Source organism: Psammomys obesus, unplaced genomic scaffold, assembly GCF_907164565.1.
Source record: "Psammomys obesus unplaced genomic scaffold, mPsaObe1.curated_primary_1811, whole genome shotgun sequence".
NCBI classification, from domain to species: domain Eukaryota; kingdom Metazoa; phylum Chordata; class Mammalia; order Rodentia; family Muridae; genus Psammomys; species Psammomys obesus.
In genome coordinates, this window is record NW_026592118.1 from 25759479 (window position 1) to 25776059 (window position 16581).

General features: G+C 40.3%; 1 protein-coding gene across 11 annotated transcripts in view; it reads left to right on the forward strand.

Moving 5' to 3' along the window:
- The window catches only part of Adam22 (ADAM metallopeptidase domain 22), a 226571-nt gene that overhangs the window by 134303 nt on the left and 75687 nt on the right, over positions 1 to 16581 (forward strand). For all 11 annotated transcript variants that reach the window (XM_055612609.1, XM_055612619.1, XM_055612620.1 and 8 more), the window contains exons 5-7: positions 5546 to 5628; positions 12300 to 12363; positions 14003 to 14072. In XM_055612609.1, coding sequence (XP_055468584.1) covers positions 5546 to 5628; positions 12300 to 12363; positions 14003 to 14072 — 217 coding nt within the window. The remainder of the gene's footprint in view (positions 1 to 5545; positions 5629 to 12299; positions 12364 to 14002; positions 14073 to 16581) is intronic.

Genomic DNA, 16581 nt, shown 5'->3' on the forward strand with positions numbered 1-16581 from the left:
TCTATCTATCTATCTATCTATCTATCTATCTATCTATCTATCTATCTTTCTGTTTATCTATCATCCGTCTGCCTATCCATCTCTCTATCTCTCTATATGTTTATTGATATTTCGCCTGCATGTATGTATGTGTATTATGTGCATGCAGTGGCAACAAGAGGACATCTGATCTCCTGGAACCGGAATCACGGGTGGTTGTGAGCCACACAGGTGCTAGGAGTTGAATCCAGGTCCTCTGCTAGAGAAACCAGTGTTCTTAACCACTGAGCCATCTCCTGCTTTCCTCACTTTTTCATTTAAATAATTGTGGATTTATGGTAAATAGCATCTGATAAATTTATAACACTAACATGACTTTTGGTCAATATTTGGTATCCTACCAACTGAAATCCTTCTAAATTGAATTGTAATAGCCCAGGCTCAGGAAGTCTCTCTTGCTCCTGTTTATGCACCTCTTGAAGTGTCATGGAAAGACTCAATAATGAGTCAACCACACTGGGTTCTCTTTGCATTTGTAGTGTTAGGCTTTTGTGCAGACAGGCTCTGATCATATGCTGTTTTTGGATTGACTCCTGTTTTTTCTGAATTGTAAATTGCTTTCTATTACCTAATTATCTAACTGTGCCCAATGTAGTAGACGGATTTTTTTTAACTTAATTTTGTGGTGTGGCTAGTCTCAGTTTTCTGAGAAAGCGCCAGATTGATTTCCAAAGAGGTTGTACAAGTTTGCACTCCCACCAGCCATGGAGGAGGGTTCCCCCTTTCCACATCCTCACCAGCATGTGTCATCTCGAGTTTTTTTTCTTTTTTTAAAGTTGTATTTATTATTTATACAACATTCTGCCTGTACACCAGATCTTACTATAGATGGTTATGAGCCACCATGTGATTGCTGGGAATTGAACTCAGGACCTTTGGAAGAACAGCAAGTGTTCTTAACCTCTGAGCCATCTCTCCAGCCCCCATCTCTTTAGTTTTTTATCTTAGCTATTCTGATGGGTGTAAAATAAAATCTCAGAGTCATTTTGATTGCATTGGTTTGCTGATGACCAAACAGGTTGAGCATTTTTTTAAGTGCCTCTCCACCATTTGAGATTCCTCTGTTGAGAATTCTCTGTTTAGCTCTGTATCCCATTTTTTTAATTGGATTGTTTGGTCTGTTGGTGTTTAATTTCTTGAGTTCTTTATATATTCTGGATATTAGCCCTTTGTCAGATGTAGGATTAGTGAAAATCATTTCCCAATCTGTAGGCTGCTGTTTTGTTCTTTTGACAGTGTCCTTTGCTTTACAGAAGCTTTTCAGTTTCAAGAGGTCCTATTCATTAACTGCAGATCTTAGAGCCTGAGCTTTGGTGTTCTGTTCAGGAAGTTGTCTCCTGTGCCAATGAGTTCAAACCTCTTCCCCACTTTCTCCTATAGTAGATTTAGTTTATCTGATTTTATGTTGAGGTCTTTGATCCACTTGGACTTGAGTTTTGTGAAAGGTGATAAATATGGATCTATTTGCATTATTCTACATGTAGACATCAGTTAGACCACTATTTATTGAAGATGTTGTCTTTTATCCATTGTATGAATTTGGCTCCTTTGTCAAAAATCAGGTTTGCATAGGTGTGTGGGTTTATTTCTGGGTCTTTGAATCAATTCCATTGATCAACCAGCCTATTTATATGCAAATACCATGCAGTTTTTATTACTATTGCTCCCTAGTATAGCTTGAGGTCATGGAGGTAAAGATACCTCCAGAAGTTCTATTATTACACAGGGTTGTTTATGCTAAAGATGCTCCACCATACAACAAAGACATTTGCTCAACCATGTTCATAGCAGCTTTATTTGTCATAGCTGGGAACTGAAAACAACCTAGATGTTCCTCAACCAAAGGATAAAGCAACTGTGGTACAATTACACAATGGAATAATACTCAGCAATTAAAAACAAGGAAATATCCTTGTGGGCCTCCTGTCCCTTCCACGTCCTTCTAATCACACCCCTTACTTCCTCCATTAGACTCCCTGCACTCTGCCCAAAGTTTGTCCCTGAGTGTCAGCATCTACTTCAATCCCCTGTTGGGTGAATCCTTTCAGAGAACCCTCTATAATAGACTCTCATCCTGTTTCCTCTCTTCCACCACTACTGGTGTCTATCCTGTTTGCCATTCTGAATGAGATTTATGTATTCTCCCTAGGGTCCTCCTTAATGTTTAGCCTCTTTGTGTCTGTAGATGGCTGTCCTATATTATACAGCTAATATCTGCTTATTAGTGAGTGTATACCATGCCTGTCTTTCTGTTTCTAGGTTACCTCACTCAGGATGATCTCTTCTAGTTCCACCCATTTGCCTGCAAATTTCATGGTTTCCTTTTTTTTTTTTTTAATAGCTGAGTAGTATTCCATTGTGTAGATGTACCACAATTTCTGTATCCATTCCTCTGTTGAGGGACATCTAGGTTGTTTCCAGATTGTGGCTATTACAAATAAAGCTGCTATGAGCATAGTTGAACAAATGTCCTTATTGAGTGGTGGGGCATCTTTTGAGCATATGCCCAGGAGTGGTATAGTTGGGCCTTATGGAAGCACTATTCCTGATTTTCTGAGAAAACTCCAGATTGATTTCCAAAGTGGTTGTACAAGTTTGCACTTCCACCAGTAATGGAGGAGGGTTCCCTTTCTCTACATCCTCTCCAGCATGTGCTGTCACTTGAGTTTTGATCTTCACCAATAAAATGAAACTATTAGAAGTTAGAAAAAAATAAATAAATTATTTGTCCTCATTATTATACAATGGCATGTTTCCAGAGTGGGTATTTAAAAGAAAGTGTAATAACTTATAAAATATTTCTTGTAGCCTGTTCCACTAGCATATATTCTCACATAATGATTTCTGAGTTCTACTCTGTTCTAATCTAATACCATAATTATTGTGATTATTTTTCTTTTCATCTCTCTGCTTTCTTCTCTTTTCATGTGTTACTGTTCACTTCTGAGACCTCTGAAGAAAGAAATTTGTTTGGGTTGGTCACAGTTTGCATTGAAAGAAACAGTTTAAGCAGAATCTTCCCTTTCGGTACAGGCCACATTATCAACTGTTGACTTTTTTGTATGGTCTGTATGAAAACAGTGTTCTTACTTCCGGTACAATCAGATATGTCCAGAAAAGAAGAACTATTTTAATCATGTGTTTGCTTGCACATTTGTAATGGAATCAATGGATTCCACAGTCCAATGGAGAATATTTATACTCACCCTGTCTCTAAAAGTAATAGAGTAGAATAGCAGAAAAAGTGTGAAAGAATTCAGTCTAGAAGAAAGCTTAGACACGGAGTACATTAATCACAAGTTCTAGATTCAATTCATAAGTAGTGTTGGGGAAATAATACAGGATTTGTATTCATCCTATTTGTATTACATCTCTCCTTGGCACATTTGAGGGTAGACAGCCTTGTGTCTTAAAAGTTAGATGTTTTTAAAATGCATAGTATTGGAGCCAAGTCCCAATGGTTACACCTAAAGAACATTGCTGTACCTAAGGCTCAGGGAATGTTGCAGGAAGATTTTTAAGAGAGGGAAGATCAGGGAGTTTTCTATGAATTGGTTTTCACAGTAATATTGGAGGCTAAACCCGTAAAGACTCACCAACATGAAGGCTTCGCTATGAACTGAATAATGATAACAGGAGGAGACATACCAAAGTGGACAGGAATAAGACCACAAGGGCTCAGCCCTACACAAAGAAGTAGTCCCAGAGGAATGCCGAAAGTGGGAGAAATAGTCCTTCCCAGGGAAGTGCAATTGGATGGCACCAATTGACTATTCAATACCAGTGGTCACCTCTGAAAATATAGATACAAGTAATATTATACAGACTAAGAAGGTTATATTTAGGAATACATATGTATATACAAATACATATATTCATGTAACAGCAATTAATAAAAAAAAGCCAAAGAGTTTGAGAGAGAGCAGGGGTGGCATATAAAAGGTTTATAGGGAGGAAAAGGAATGGAAAAGTGATGTAATTATATTATAATCTCAAGAATAAAAGACAAAAGTTTCAGCCTTCTGAAGAGTGTAGAGATTGTACTATTTCTTTTAAGACTGATGTTAGAATTTAATAAGATTATGTGTGTAAATCAAAAGAAAAACAATAGCAGTGATGACAGCAAATGCTGAATGCTTATCATGGCAAAACATATTCTATTCCCTATTCCCTGTGCTCGTTTAATCTCACAACAGCCCGACAAGATAATCATCTTTTTCTGGTAAATAAAGAGACTGAGCATTCCTCGCTACTACGGGGTTATCTCATGGGCAGTGGCATCGGGCCTTCATTCCCACTGCCTTCTGTGTCTTCCTATTCTTACTCTTACCAGTTTACTTGTCAAACCCTGGGCATTATAAATAGGGTTAGTTTTTAAGGAAGACTACAGCAGGTAACATTTCCCCTTTCCATTATCCATTCCATCAGTTCATCCTGTTTAACTCTTTTTTTTTAAATCCCATATCATTTTAATGAGAAACTCTCTGCCACTGAATAAATAAATTAGTTGCACAATGGAAAGGGTGATTTAGAGGAGAGCTTTTCAAATTTTTATGTGTATATAAATCATTACAGACTGTGTTACCATGTAGATTCTGATATGGTAGGTCAGCTGGGCAAGGGTCTTGTATTTCTAAGAAGCTCTGATGCCCTCCATGCTGCTGTGGTCCCTGGATCCATCCTCTCAATATCAAACATTTAAAGACATCACCATTGAAAGCTAGATCATTTCTATGCCGTTTCCTTTTCAATCATTTTTAAAGAAATGAGTTCCTAGTGGGGCGTGGTGGTTCATGCCTTTAACCTCAGAACTTGCACTTGGGGAGGCAGAGGCAGGCCTGTGAGTTCGAGGCCAGGCTGGTCTACAAGGTGGATCCAGAACAGCCAAGGCTACATGGAGAAACTGTCAAACAAACAAACAAGAAAGAGTTTCTTAGTAGAATTCAATTGGTATGACCAATTACAGAAGGCACATAACTGTTTTAAACTCTACCCCAGACTGCTTACCAGAAAAGCATTTCCCAGTTTGAGATAGAACACTATAAAATTAGCAGGAACACCATAAAAACTGATATTTTCCTGCATCACAAGAATCTAGTGACTATCAAATGCATCCAGTTTCTTTTTGCTCAGCTGAATGTAAACTTGCCACTTCATTGTTGTTCAAAATTGAATATCTCAGAACTGGGAGGTAGATTATTAAAACTATCTGGTGCACGGGCCACCCACTTATCTCGGCATCTGTTTCTTGGCTCTTCTGGTAGCGCCTGCATAAAAGCAAAGTGAAGTCCGTCTTTATTACCTTGCCTTTTTCTTTGGCGTCTGCTTGGTAGGCACATTTATGAATAATTCTGTGGGAGTTGACTGAATCATGCCAATCTGTGTGATGAAACACTGTGCAGAGCATCATCTATGGAGATGTGATAATGTGAGAACCCTTCGGTGGAGACTTTGCGGCAGGGTGTCCCTGAGTGGCCAGGCTCACGCCCTCTTTTTATGTTTCCAGGGAGGAGAGCACTGCTACTACCAGGGCCAGATCCGAGGAAACCCTGCCTCATTTGTTGCCCTGTCAACATGCCATGGACTCCAGTAAGTGCCACATAAATTATTTATACATTTGCTATTTCAATAACTTTTTTGTATGTTTAATGTACTAGTGAAGTGTCTTAGCGTTTCAGAAGCCAGAGGCTTTGAAATTATGCTGTCACACTGTGATACTTGAAAGATTTTTCTAGTTTCATCCAGATTCAGACAGGAGTGGCTTAGGTAACTTTGTTTTTTGTTCCTGGGGATGATTAGCCCCCTTATAACCAATTCAGTCCCCCACATTTCCTTGATCTAAGTCTGTGTAGTCTCACGGAGCGATAGAAATTGTAGCAGATGACAATCTATGGCTCTCTGCCCAAAAACCGGGTGCGGGGGACCTCAGAAGAACCTTTTCAGCAGGCACCCACAGCAGCTGAGGAAGGACACACATACCCAGAAAGCTCTGCAGAACAAGTTTGTCCTTCCTGCTTCCCTTACCACACCTCTCACAGCACACCTCTCACAGCACAGAACACGGGAGTACACCTCTCCCTATCCTGTCCATGGTGGCAATGCTCACGGGGCCATTTCTGTTTGTTTCATGGCCTCTGGAAGACTACTAATCCATCCCCAAGCACTCTAGAGAGACTAAATCATTCAAATCACTCAATCTCTTCTGGCTTGTTTTACTCTTTTTTTTTTTTTTTTTTTTTGTCACATTGTGAGCTAGGACATAAATTACTTTTTAAAGTTTGGTTGGCAGATACCATTTTTGTAGTGAGTTAGACATGTAGCCTTTTCCATCTAAGAAACTGTCACTGGGCATCCACGGTGGATGAGGCACTAGAGATGTTAAGGCAATTTTAGAATCTCTGAGTCCTGAGACCTCAGTGTAGTGTGCAGGGCAAATGTAGCCCGGTTTCATCTTGTGGAACATGATAGCTGTATTTGTTTTCTTTGGGAAAGGAAGAATGCAAGCTGAGGATTGGCACTGAAGGGCAGGTAGAGCATGAGGGTTTTAACGGTGTACCACCTGCAGAAGGTCGAGCAGGCCCTGTGGCAGACTTAGAAAGACTCTCCCAGCGGATGTTAGGTCTTAAATCTACAATGGTGATGGAATGAGGTAGGCTGGAGAGTCTGAACACTCTAGCCAGTCTCTGGGAAGAAATATGTTAGATAGGTAGACGGAGAGATTGCCAGGGTAAGAAAATGACCAGAGGAGGTGGGCTGTGTGCCTGTATAACGCAAAACCTTCCTCGTACTTCTTATAAATAAATGGATATTTATTTCACATACGTCACTTGAGCAAAGATCATTTCAGACATGGCGCCTTTGCTTATTAGATGAGGGCCCTGATTTTCTTACCAGATGAAAGCAAGGTTGAAATTGTTTTTGTAGTAAAACTGGTGTAGGTCGTCTCAGCATGGCCGTCAGCTGGGGGTGGTATGTTTGACCTTGCTCGCATTTATGACTACCAATGGTGTTGGAGGAAGGAGTGATAGGAAAAGAAGAAGGCTTTTCCCATCTCTCTCTTACAGTTAGCGTCTCAGCAAAGTCACAATGTGGGCATCATGCTCACTGCTTTTCACTTTGCTTCCACGTTTCCCAAACGGACAGGGTGTTGTGAGAACAGGGGGATGGTCTGAGCCCCTTTTATGGGCTCTACTAGGCAAGAGAATCTGGGAACAATAGCAGGATTCTACCCTTACACAGTGATTTAAGGAAAGTGTGAACAATGCCTTTCTGGATCTTGCCTCCATTGCTTTAACTCAGTACATTTTAGATCTACATTTAAAAACTCACTTAAAACTAACCAAAATGAAATAAATGGAAAATTCATGATATGTCTATACATACTGACAAGATTGTGTACAACTGTGTTTGGGCTTTCTTAGATGGTATAATCATGTTTTTACTTCTTTTATTGTTAAACTATTATCATCATGATTTTACTTCTGAACACAATTGCTCCTAGCAATGTTTTGAAGAGATATTGCTGAATATTAAAAGAAATAAGCTGTCTCAGCCATAATGGTTTAGATACAAGCTTCATCACTTCATGCATAATTCATCTTTTATTAATGACCAAGTATATAAACAAAGAGGTTTATTCAAGTTTCTGATTTGCTGCATTTATTTGAAGAAAATAAAATGGAAAAAATAGATTACTAAGCCTTTTTTGTAGAGTCTACAATGGGACTTTTATACAAAAATCAAAGGATTAATAGACAATATTTTGATCCACGTATGTTTGATATTATGACAAAATCTTGTAACTATGGGAACCTAAAAAAAAAATGAAATGAGATATAAGTTTATTGCCCTCTTGTGGAAATTTGTAAGAATGGCTGCAGTTTCCTTTCAAAGTCTTATTTTGATTCAGCCTTATAAAAATTTAGCCGAGCTGTTTCATAATGACTTGGTTCTAGCTACAGGACTTAACTGTTACAGCCTTACCATATATAGAATTTATGTTATAAGGTAAAGGCATCAATCCTTCAAGTAAATGAAACAGCTGGTTTATTATTATTGTTGTTATTATTAGTTAGTTAGTAACAGCATGTTGTTATGAGGAATTGGAATTTTCTAAGTGAAGATAATTTTATAACCTTTCTACTTTCTTGTGCAACATGTGTTGAAAATCAGTGGAAAAAAAACTTGGTTTTTCCCATTGAACATTATTCCAGTTTGCTTTCTATTGCTGTGAAGAAATACTGACCAAAAGCAACTTGAGGAGGAAAGGGTTCATTTTATCTTAAAGGCTGTTCATTCACCTTTTTCTATTAATTTTTAATATTAATTACAGCTTATTCACTTTGTATTCCAGCTGTAGCCCTCTCCCTCATTCCCTCCCAACCTTACCCTCCCTCTCTCATCTCCTCCCATGTCCGTCTCAAAGTCCACTGATAGGAGAGGTCCTCCTCCCCCTTCTATCTGACCCTAGCCTATCAGATTTCATCAGGGTTGGCTTCATTGTCTTTCTCTGTGGCCTTGTAAGGCTGGTCCTCCCTCCGGGGAAGGTTTTCAAAGAGCCAGCCACTGATTTCATGTCAGAGATAGTCTTGTTCCCCTTACTAGAGATTGCTCTTGGACACTGAGGTGCCATGGGCTTCATCTGTGCAGGGGTTCTAGGTCTGTTCATTCTTCTTAAGATGGATATCTATCCATCCATCTTAAAGGGCAGGAACTAATGCAGAACTGTGATTAGGTCTTGGTTTGTGCCAAGCTCATAAAAACTATGATAGGTAGTAACACACTTTTATTTTAACGAAATAACTTTTATTTTAACAATAATGCTATTGTATTTTAACAAAATAATCTGTTTACCATGTGAACTTTGACAAATGTTAATTGTTATATAACAAATGTTAATTGTTATATTCTGGGTGGATCTGGCAACTTCTTAGCAGGAATAGAGAGAATAATGTCTGTTATATTTGGTCTGTTTAGAGGGTAGTCTTCCCTTACGTGTGTGTGTATTTCATATATCATATTATAGTGTATTATTGACTACAACTGTTTATCTTTAAATTTCTGAATTTAGTGTCATCCAAACTCAGAAAATCCATTTATGTGAGCATGGCTATTCCAGTTGGTATATGAGAATTTAAAACATGCAGAAGATGTTCCAGCAGGAATGAAAGAATTTAAATAAAGGCAGCCCTGGAAACCATTGTAGTTACAACTCAGGGAAACTAATATATTTTATAACATAGTTAATGAGAGACAAAAAGTGTTCTGTGTCTAACTCTTTGGCTGTCATGTGAACATTTTTACCATGAGCTGGAAAGTTAACTTGGAGGATCACAGCTCTGCTACCCTTAGGTGCCTGGATGTTACTGGCTAGTATTGTTGCAGCACGAGGCCCCTGATTTCAATAGAAATACTGTGTTTTAACCAGAGTGGTGTCAGGAGCTTTTTGAATGGGAGATGAAACCATATGTACTTCAAACACATATGTGTGTTTTGGGTATGAGAACGGTGCCCATAAGCTCATATATTTGCATGGTTAGCCCCTAGCTAGTGGAACTGTTTGGGAAGGATTAGGTGTGGCCTTGTTGGAAGAGGTGTTCCACTTGGGTGGGCTTTGATGCCCAGTCTCTTTCTCTTTGTACCTGCTGCCTGAGGATCAGGAGGTAGCTCTCAACTACTTCTCCAGCACCATGCCCACCTGTTGTCATGCTTCCTGCCATGATGATCATGGACTAACTCCCTGAAACTGTAACCAAGCCCCTGATGAAATGCTGTCTTCTATAAGTTGCCTGGGTCATGGTGTCTCCTCATGGCAATAGAACAGTAACTAAGGCACTCCACAGGATTTCTAAATAGCAGATAAGCACCCCAGCATAAAAGGTGACAATCCCCTTTTGATTTGTGCCCTCTTTCCTGCCCTCTGTCTGCTGGGGCTGCCCACCACGTTTCTTCTGCAGCTGTTGTTATTTGCTTTAATGTCAAAGCTGTCTTTACAACACTCAGGTCAAAACCTTGGAGCCCTTGTTGACGATTTTCTGGCAAAGTCCACATCAAGCTTCTGAACAAATCTTTTTGGTCCTACTTTCAAAATATATCTAGGCTGAGCATGTGGCTCAGTGATATAACATGTGCTGAGTTCAGTCCTCGACAGCAAGAAGAAATACACTCATGCAAGCGCATACACCAGACACAGACACAGACACACACACACACACACAAATACACAGAGACACATACACAGACACACACACATGCATGCACGCACGCATGCGCTCACACACACAACTCTCACATACCTCTCTAGAATTTGGCCAGTTCTCACCACTTCTGCCATTACCACTCTCTTCTTTCTCTTGGATTGTTATAGTAATCCCCTCCTAGTAATCCCTGCCTTTGACCTTGCTGTTCTAAAGAGTATTATAACACAGTAGCTGAGGTAATTGTTTTAAGATGGGGGATAACCAAGATGGGGGCTCATGCCTGCAATTCTAGCACTTGGGAGGCAGAGGCAGAAAGATCCCTGTTAATATAGAGCCGACCTTGGGGAAAGGTTGACATTCTGTCTCAATAACCAAACAATAAAGCAAAACAGGGAGAAGCCATTTCATCTGTTTAGAAGCCTGTATGGCGGTGTCATCACCACTCAGAAGAGACAGCCTGCTATGTCCCCCGTGCCTCTGACAGCTTGTTTCTATTACTCTGTCCCCTGCACACTCTTCTCCCACCCTGTTGCCCTCCTACTGTTCCTGGATCATGCCAAGGCTTTTCTTACCTGACATTGTCGGAAATGCCCTCTGTACCAGTGTAGGTAGGTGGTCGTGCTTGTGTCCTGAACTCCTAGGAGGCGGCAGCAGCCTTCTCTCTCAGCCATCCCACACTGTCTCCCAGTGACAGTTCTTAACTTTAACCTGCTTGAGTTCCACCATGAAACTCATGTTCACCTAACTTATATCTCCTCCTTTATCGTGTGTTTATTTTTTTATTACTCCCAAAATGAGGACAGGAAGTCGGTTTGTTCTGTTTACATACCACGTCTGCAGCGATGCATCGTTGGTACTATGTCAGTTCCTACTGAGTGAATAAATGAAGGGAATGTCTGATGACCAGTTAGTGTACCCAGACTGCATTGCTTCTTGCCACCTTTATATGGGTTATGGAATCTAGGGAGGTTTCTTCAGTCTCTTTTCTATTCAGTGAAGAAGGTCGCCACTCCTCCCTCATACGGATGTGGAAAGATCCAGTTCAGGGCAAGTTGCTGAATTACCAATGCACCTTCCAGGTGTGTGGGAGGAGGCCATTCTCGGCGGAACCTCAGGCAGCCTGTGTCATTGCTATCATCTAGGTGTTAGTGGTCCTTGTGGGCTTTGTTGTGGTTTTTCCCAGGACTGGACAGGTGTGTATGTTAGGCAAATGCTCAACCACCAAGCTGTATCCTTACCCGCTGTTCTTTTTAACATAAGATTTCGGGACAGGAGCTCAGGGATTTGCCCAGGTCAGCCTTGAACCTGTGACTTTCTTGCTGCCAGTTGTAAGTTCTTGGGATTGAAAATTTAGGTCACCACTTCCAGCATCTGAGACTTGTTTTAATTTTTGAGGCAGAAGTCCTGATGAGACCTGATAGGCTAACATCAGATGAGGAGGACCTCCTTTATCAGTGGACTAAGGGATGGGCATGGGAGGAGAAGAGGAAGGGAAGGTGGGACTGGGAGGCGATGAGGGAGGGGGCTACATCGGGATACAAAATGAATAAATTGTAATAAATAATAAATAAAAATAATAAAAATAATAATAATAAAAAATAATAAAAAAATTTGAGGCATACTAGGATTAAAGGAATATGCCGCGACTCTGGTGTGTGACTTGTTTTAAATATGGCTGCCAGAGTCCCAGCCTAGAAATCTGAGGAAGGTTCTTCAAGGCCTACACTCTGAAAGATACTCTACAGTAGTCTTCATATAGTAAGTCTTAGTAGTCAGTGTTAGAAGAACAATGGAAAACAGCTAGGAAATGAAATCTTTGAGCACGGAGTTCAAGATGGGAGCATCCACCTTTGGGAAACTTTACCTCGCCAAAGTGTGTGGTGTGTGTGTGTGTGTGTGTGTGTGGTGTATGCCTGTACAATTTGAGATGTATCTGGTAATGATTGGTAGGTCTGGGAAATAGACACTGAATGTAACTATTCCTGTGCTGCTGACCGTAAAATGATCTTGCTGTAGATGAGACTTGATAGCTATGTCTAACTATTTTCTTGTACTTGGCAGTGGGATGTTCTATGATGGGAACCACACATATCTCATTGAGCCAGAAGAAAATGAGACCTCCCAGGTAAGTGCTCTGCTTGCCAGGCAGATGTCAGCATTGATGTGGAGACCTTTATTCTTCTTAATTCCTTATACTTTTATATTGTTAGGGCCAGGACTGCGCGCGCGCGCGCGCGCGCGCGCGCACACACACACACACACACACACACACACACACACAATTAAACCAATTAAGCACACAGTTTTTAGTATTTAATTTTTCTTGCCCTTCCTCTCTTTTATTGGAATGCTTCCCCTGGCATGTGTTCTGAAACCACCAGTTTTCTCTGTCACGTAATGTGCCTTACTTTATAGACAACTACACCAAACATCACAGACTGTGGCTTCTGCAGCAGACAGTATTTTCTCACAGTTCTGTAGGCTGTGACATTAAAAACTGAGATGCCAGTAGGGTTGGTGTCCTGTGGGCTTTCTCCTTGGGTGTCAGGTGGTTGCTTTCTTGCTGTGTGTGTTTTTACTTGGTAGAGAGCTTTTTTGTGATCCATCTCTTTCTCGCCATATGAGGACATCAGCGAGGTTGGATCAGGGCACCATCCTCCCAGCTCCATTTAACACTTATTTCCTCCTTGGCCCTCTCTCCAGGCACAATGACATGACCTAACAGGTTGCTGTGAGTCTGGGGTATGATACAGACATTCAGTCAACAGCAGATAAAAACCCACAGATGCATGGTTTTCGCCCTCCCCCCCCTTTTTTTTTCTTGGTTCCATACTTTTGTACTTTGCATGTTGCTTTCAAGGCTACATGCCAGTGAAGCTTTCTCTTTCCAGGAGTTGATACATTTATTTGCTACATATTAGGAAAGAATTGAGTTAACATTGGGGTTATAATTATCCTTGTTAGCCTTTGGCTAAGGCCATATCCATAATAGACCACAGGGCAACAGTATAGTTTTTAATTCTTGCTTTGTGTATACAAATGAACTTCCTTGTTTCATGCAACATTGGTCAAACATTTACAGAGGAAGTGATTTCCAGGAATACACATTGTTCTGCTCCCTGTTTAAAACTCTGACTTGTGTACCTACTAAGGTGGTCCTATCACTGTGCGTGGCACTGACATTTTAGAGGTTATATATAGCTTAGTTATAAAATATTACGTTCTAATATTTTTTTAGAGGTCGGATGCAACCAGATGAAATCATTTGAATGTGTAATGATTTTGCATAGAAGAAAAAGTGTTGTGTTTTTCTCTTGCTTTCTAGAACTGTCTATGTCGGGATATAGACAGTTTAGGCATCACTTGTATCTGTCACCTTGATGACAGACACCAGGACAATGTATAGCTCTGCAGTCACTGCCTATCTAAGCTATTTGGCTCTTAAAGGAGGGTCAGGGATTTGTGAAAGGAGCCAGTTATTAACCCATTTTCCTAGATGTCTCACATTCCCTGGGGGGAAGTAGGTCCATTCATTTAGATTCCATTACTGCCTCTTTGGCTCCTCTGCCAGTGAGGCATTTTGGTTGTAATTGGTGCCTGAAGTGCTAGAAGAATGCAGTGAAGTGTGGGGCTGTGCAGTAGCTCAAGGCCTCTCAAAAGCCTGGAGAAGTTGTAGTCCAGCTACAGTTCTCCAGCTATGATTGCCTGAAGCCAAAGATGCCTGCTTTACTTGTGCTTAATCTCTCCCCTTTGCGCTATTTCAGGAGGAGTCTCGTTTTCACTCGGTCTACAAATCCAGACTGTTTGAATTTCCCTTGGATGACCTTCCATCTGGTATGGTATTCATATTGGGAATTTTTAAAGATTACAACTCAGTAGTTCAGTTACTAGAACCAATATATAAGCTAAGCAATAACTGACAATTTCTCGGGACGCTTTAGAAGGACTGCCAATTGCATCAAAGGAAAGAATAGAATGAGACTGGCTTCTTGTTTACAGTTGAGGAGTTTAGAAAGATATAGCCGAAGCACACAGAAGGAACACTTAAATTAAGACTCAATGTAAGGAATTAGAAGAGAAATAATTGTAGAGTAAAAACGGTAAACGATGTGGAAATCCCATCCTTGTGGTGAAATGAGGGTTTTGTGAACACAGGTATGAATCATCTCCCATGTGTTCTGTTCTTCATCTCTCCTCTTGCTCTATTATTTTAAGCAAGCTATTGTAGTTTAACATCTTATATAATTGTATGATTTCTGTTAAGTTGGCACATATTTTCCTCTTATTTGTGTTTATAACTTAATCGCTGTAAATGTTGGAGAGGGATGTCCATGTGTCATGTGACAAGCAGAGCTGCCCTTGGTTCTGGGACCCCATGTCTGTGAGACATTGATTATGCAAGTGACATTTGTCTTTTGCTTCTTTTAATTACCTTGGCTTTTGCAACAGCTTTGTATGGTAATATAGCTCCCTTTTGTTGTTGTTGTTTTGTAGATGAAAAATAGGGGTTCAGCTAGTTTGCCTCTTCCAGGGTCCCACAGCTAGCTACTAATGGACAAGCATTGTGAAAGACTGCTATGAGACTCACAAGAAAACATGAGAAAATGGCCAGCCTAAAAGCAAATTCAATGTCGTTGCTAGAAAAGCAGTTAATAGTCTATATCATCTTGTTAGAAAATCAAGCGGATGCTAAATTGTAATGCGCCCTCCTCTCTAGAATAAGGTTGTAACTCATTGGCCTCCTGCAGTTCCCCTAGAGCAAAGCTAACCCTTTCTACTTTGGTGAAGGGATGGAAGATCTTGTGTGATCTCCACTGTCTTGGAGGCCAGCGGCTGATGGCAGATACTATACAAGCCTAGTGATCTGACTTCTGTCCCCAGAATCCATGTGAAAGCTGGAGAGAACTGACTCAACAAAGTTGTCCAATGAGTGCATGTGAGGTGTGGCTCATACGTGCCCCAGCCAGCCATGACACACACACAAAATAGTAGATTTTAAAAAGAGAATCCAGTGCATAGAAAAGTCTGCTGGTAAACACTACACACTCTTACTTTACAAAGGTTCATACTGTCCTTTCGCCAACTTTCTGAAACTTTTTGTAATGCCAGTTACTGGAACAAAATAAATCATGAATGGATATGTGAGAATAAGGCTACAGTTTAAAAGTTCTTACTGGAAGCAATCAGCATTGATTAATATTTAAAGTAATGAAGATTTCCTACCAAAGGCTCTGGTATAGGAATGGTCCGATGTAACTTTACAATTTTTCTTTTAGCTCTGTTCAGGGTTCTTTTTCAAAAATAATTGTGGAAGTGGCTTGGCACTCTCCTTTGTTGTCTTTTCTGACAGGTTTTAGCTTTGTGGCACACCCTGGCTTCACACTTGCATTGGGCCTCCTGCGCTGGCCTCCTCCGTGCTGGGTTGTGGCTGTGAACAGCTGTGCTCAGCCTGTTTATAATTTTTTAATCAGAGGTGGCCACTGACAATTTTAAGACTGGCAGTGTTTTTGAAGATTACTTATAATTTGCCATGTCAAAGTAGAAGAAAGAAAGAAAGAAAGAGTCAGAAGTATTTTTTTTTCTCTAAACTTTAGGTTGAATAAAATTGACCAGGGTTCTGGAGCATCACCATTACCACCCTCATAAATCTTGCCTGGTGTAGTGTATTTCCTAGAGATGGAAGTAATGGAATCGGATATTGGCCAACTTGTTTGGCTTTTTGAACCTTTTATTTGCTATGACACGTCTCTCAGGACAGATGCTCCTTAGGACACAGAAGAAAGCAGATACTGTTTTCAGTGGACTGGTTGACGCTTTAGAGAGTGGTGTGCACAGAACAGGAGTCCTGTGCGTGACACTGGGCTCCGCGTGTCCCCTGAGGAGCTATAACGTTTTTATTACTGACACGCTTCTTGTCAGTTCCCACTCCTTGCCTTCTACTTCAGCCATCTCTTTTCTGCCTGCTTTTCCTATTGGCTAGTTCTGCCTTTTGTAGGGCTTCAGACATAAAGAACCACGTATTACATTTAGTTTCTTTGGCCTTGGCAAATGCTTGTGGGGTTTATGTCATCAATGGTAGCAGTCATTTATTGATTTTATTATTGAATGTATTCTGTGGTATAAGTGCAGTACAATTCTTATTAATTATGCTGCTGGACACTCAAGTTTTCCCAGTTTGAGACTGTTATTAATAAGCAACTATGAACATTTTTGTATAAGTCTTTTCTTTCCCTCCTTGTCTCATTTCTTTCTCTTTCTTTCTTTCTCTTTCTTTCTTTCTTTCCTTCTTTCTTTCTTTCCTTCTTTCTTTCTTTCTTTCTTTCTTTCTTTCTTTCTTTCTTTC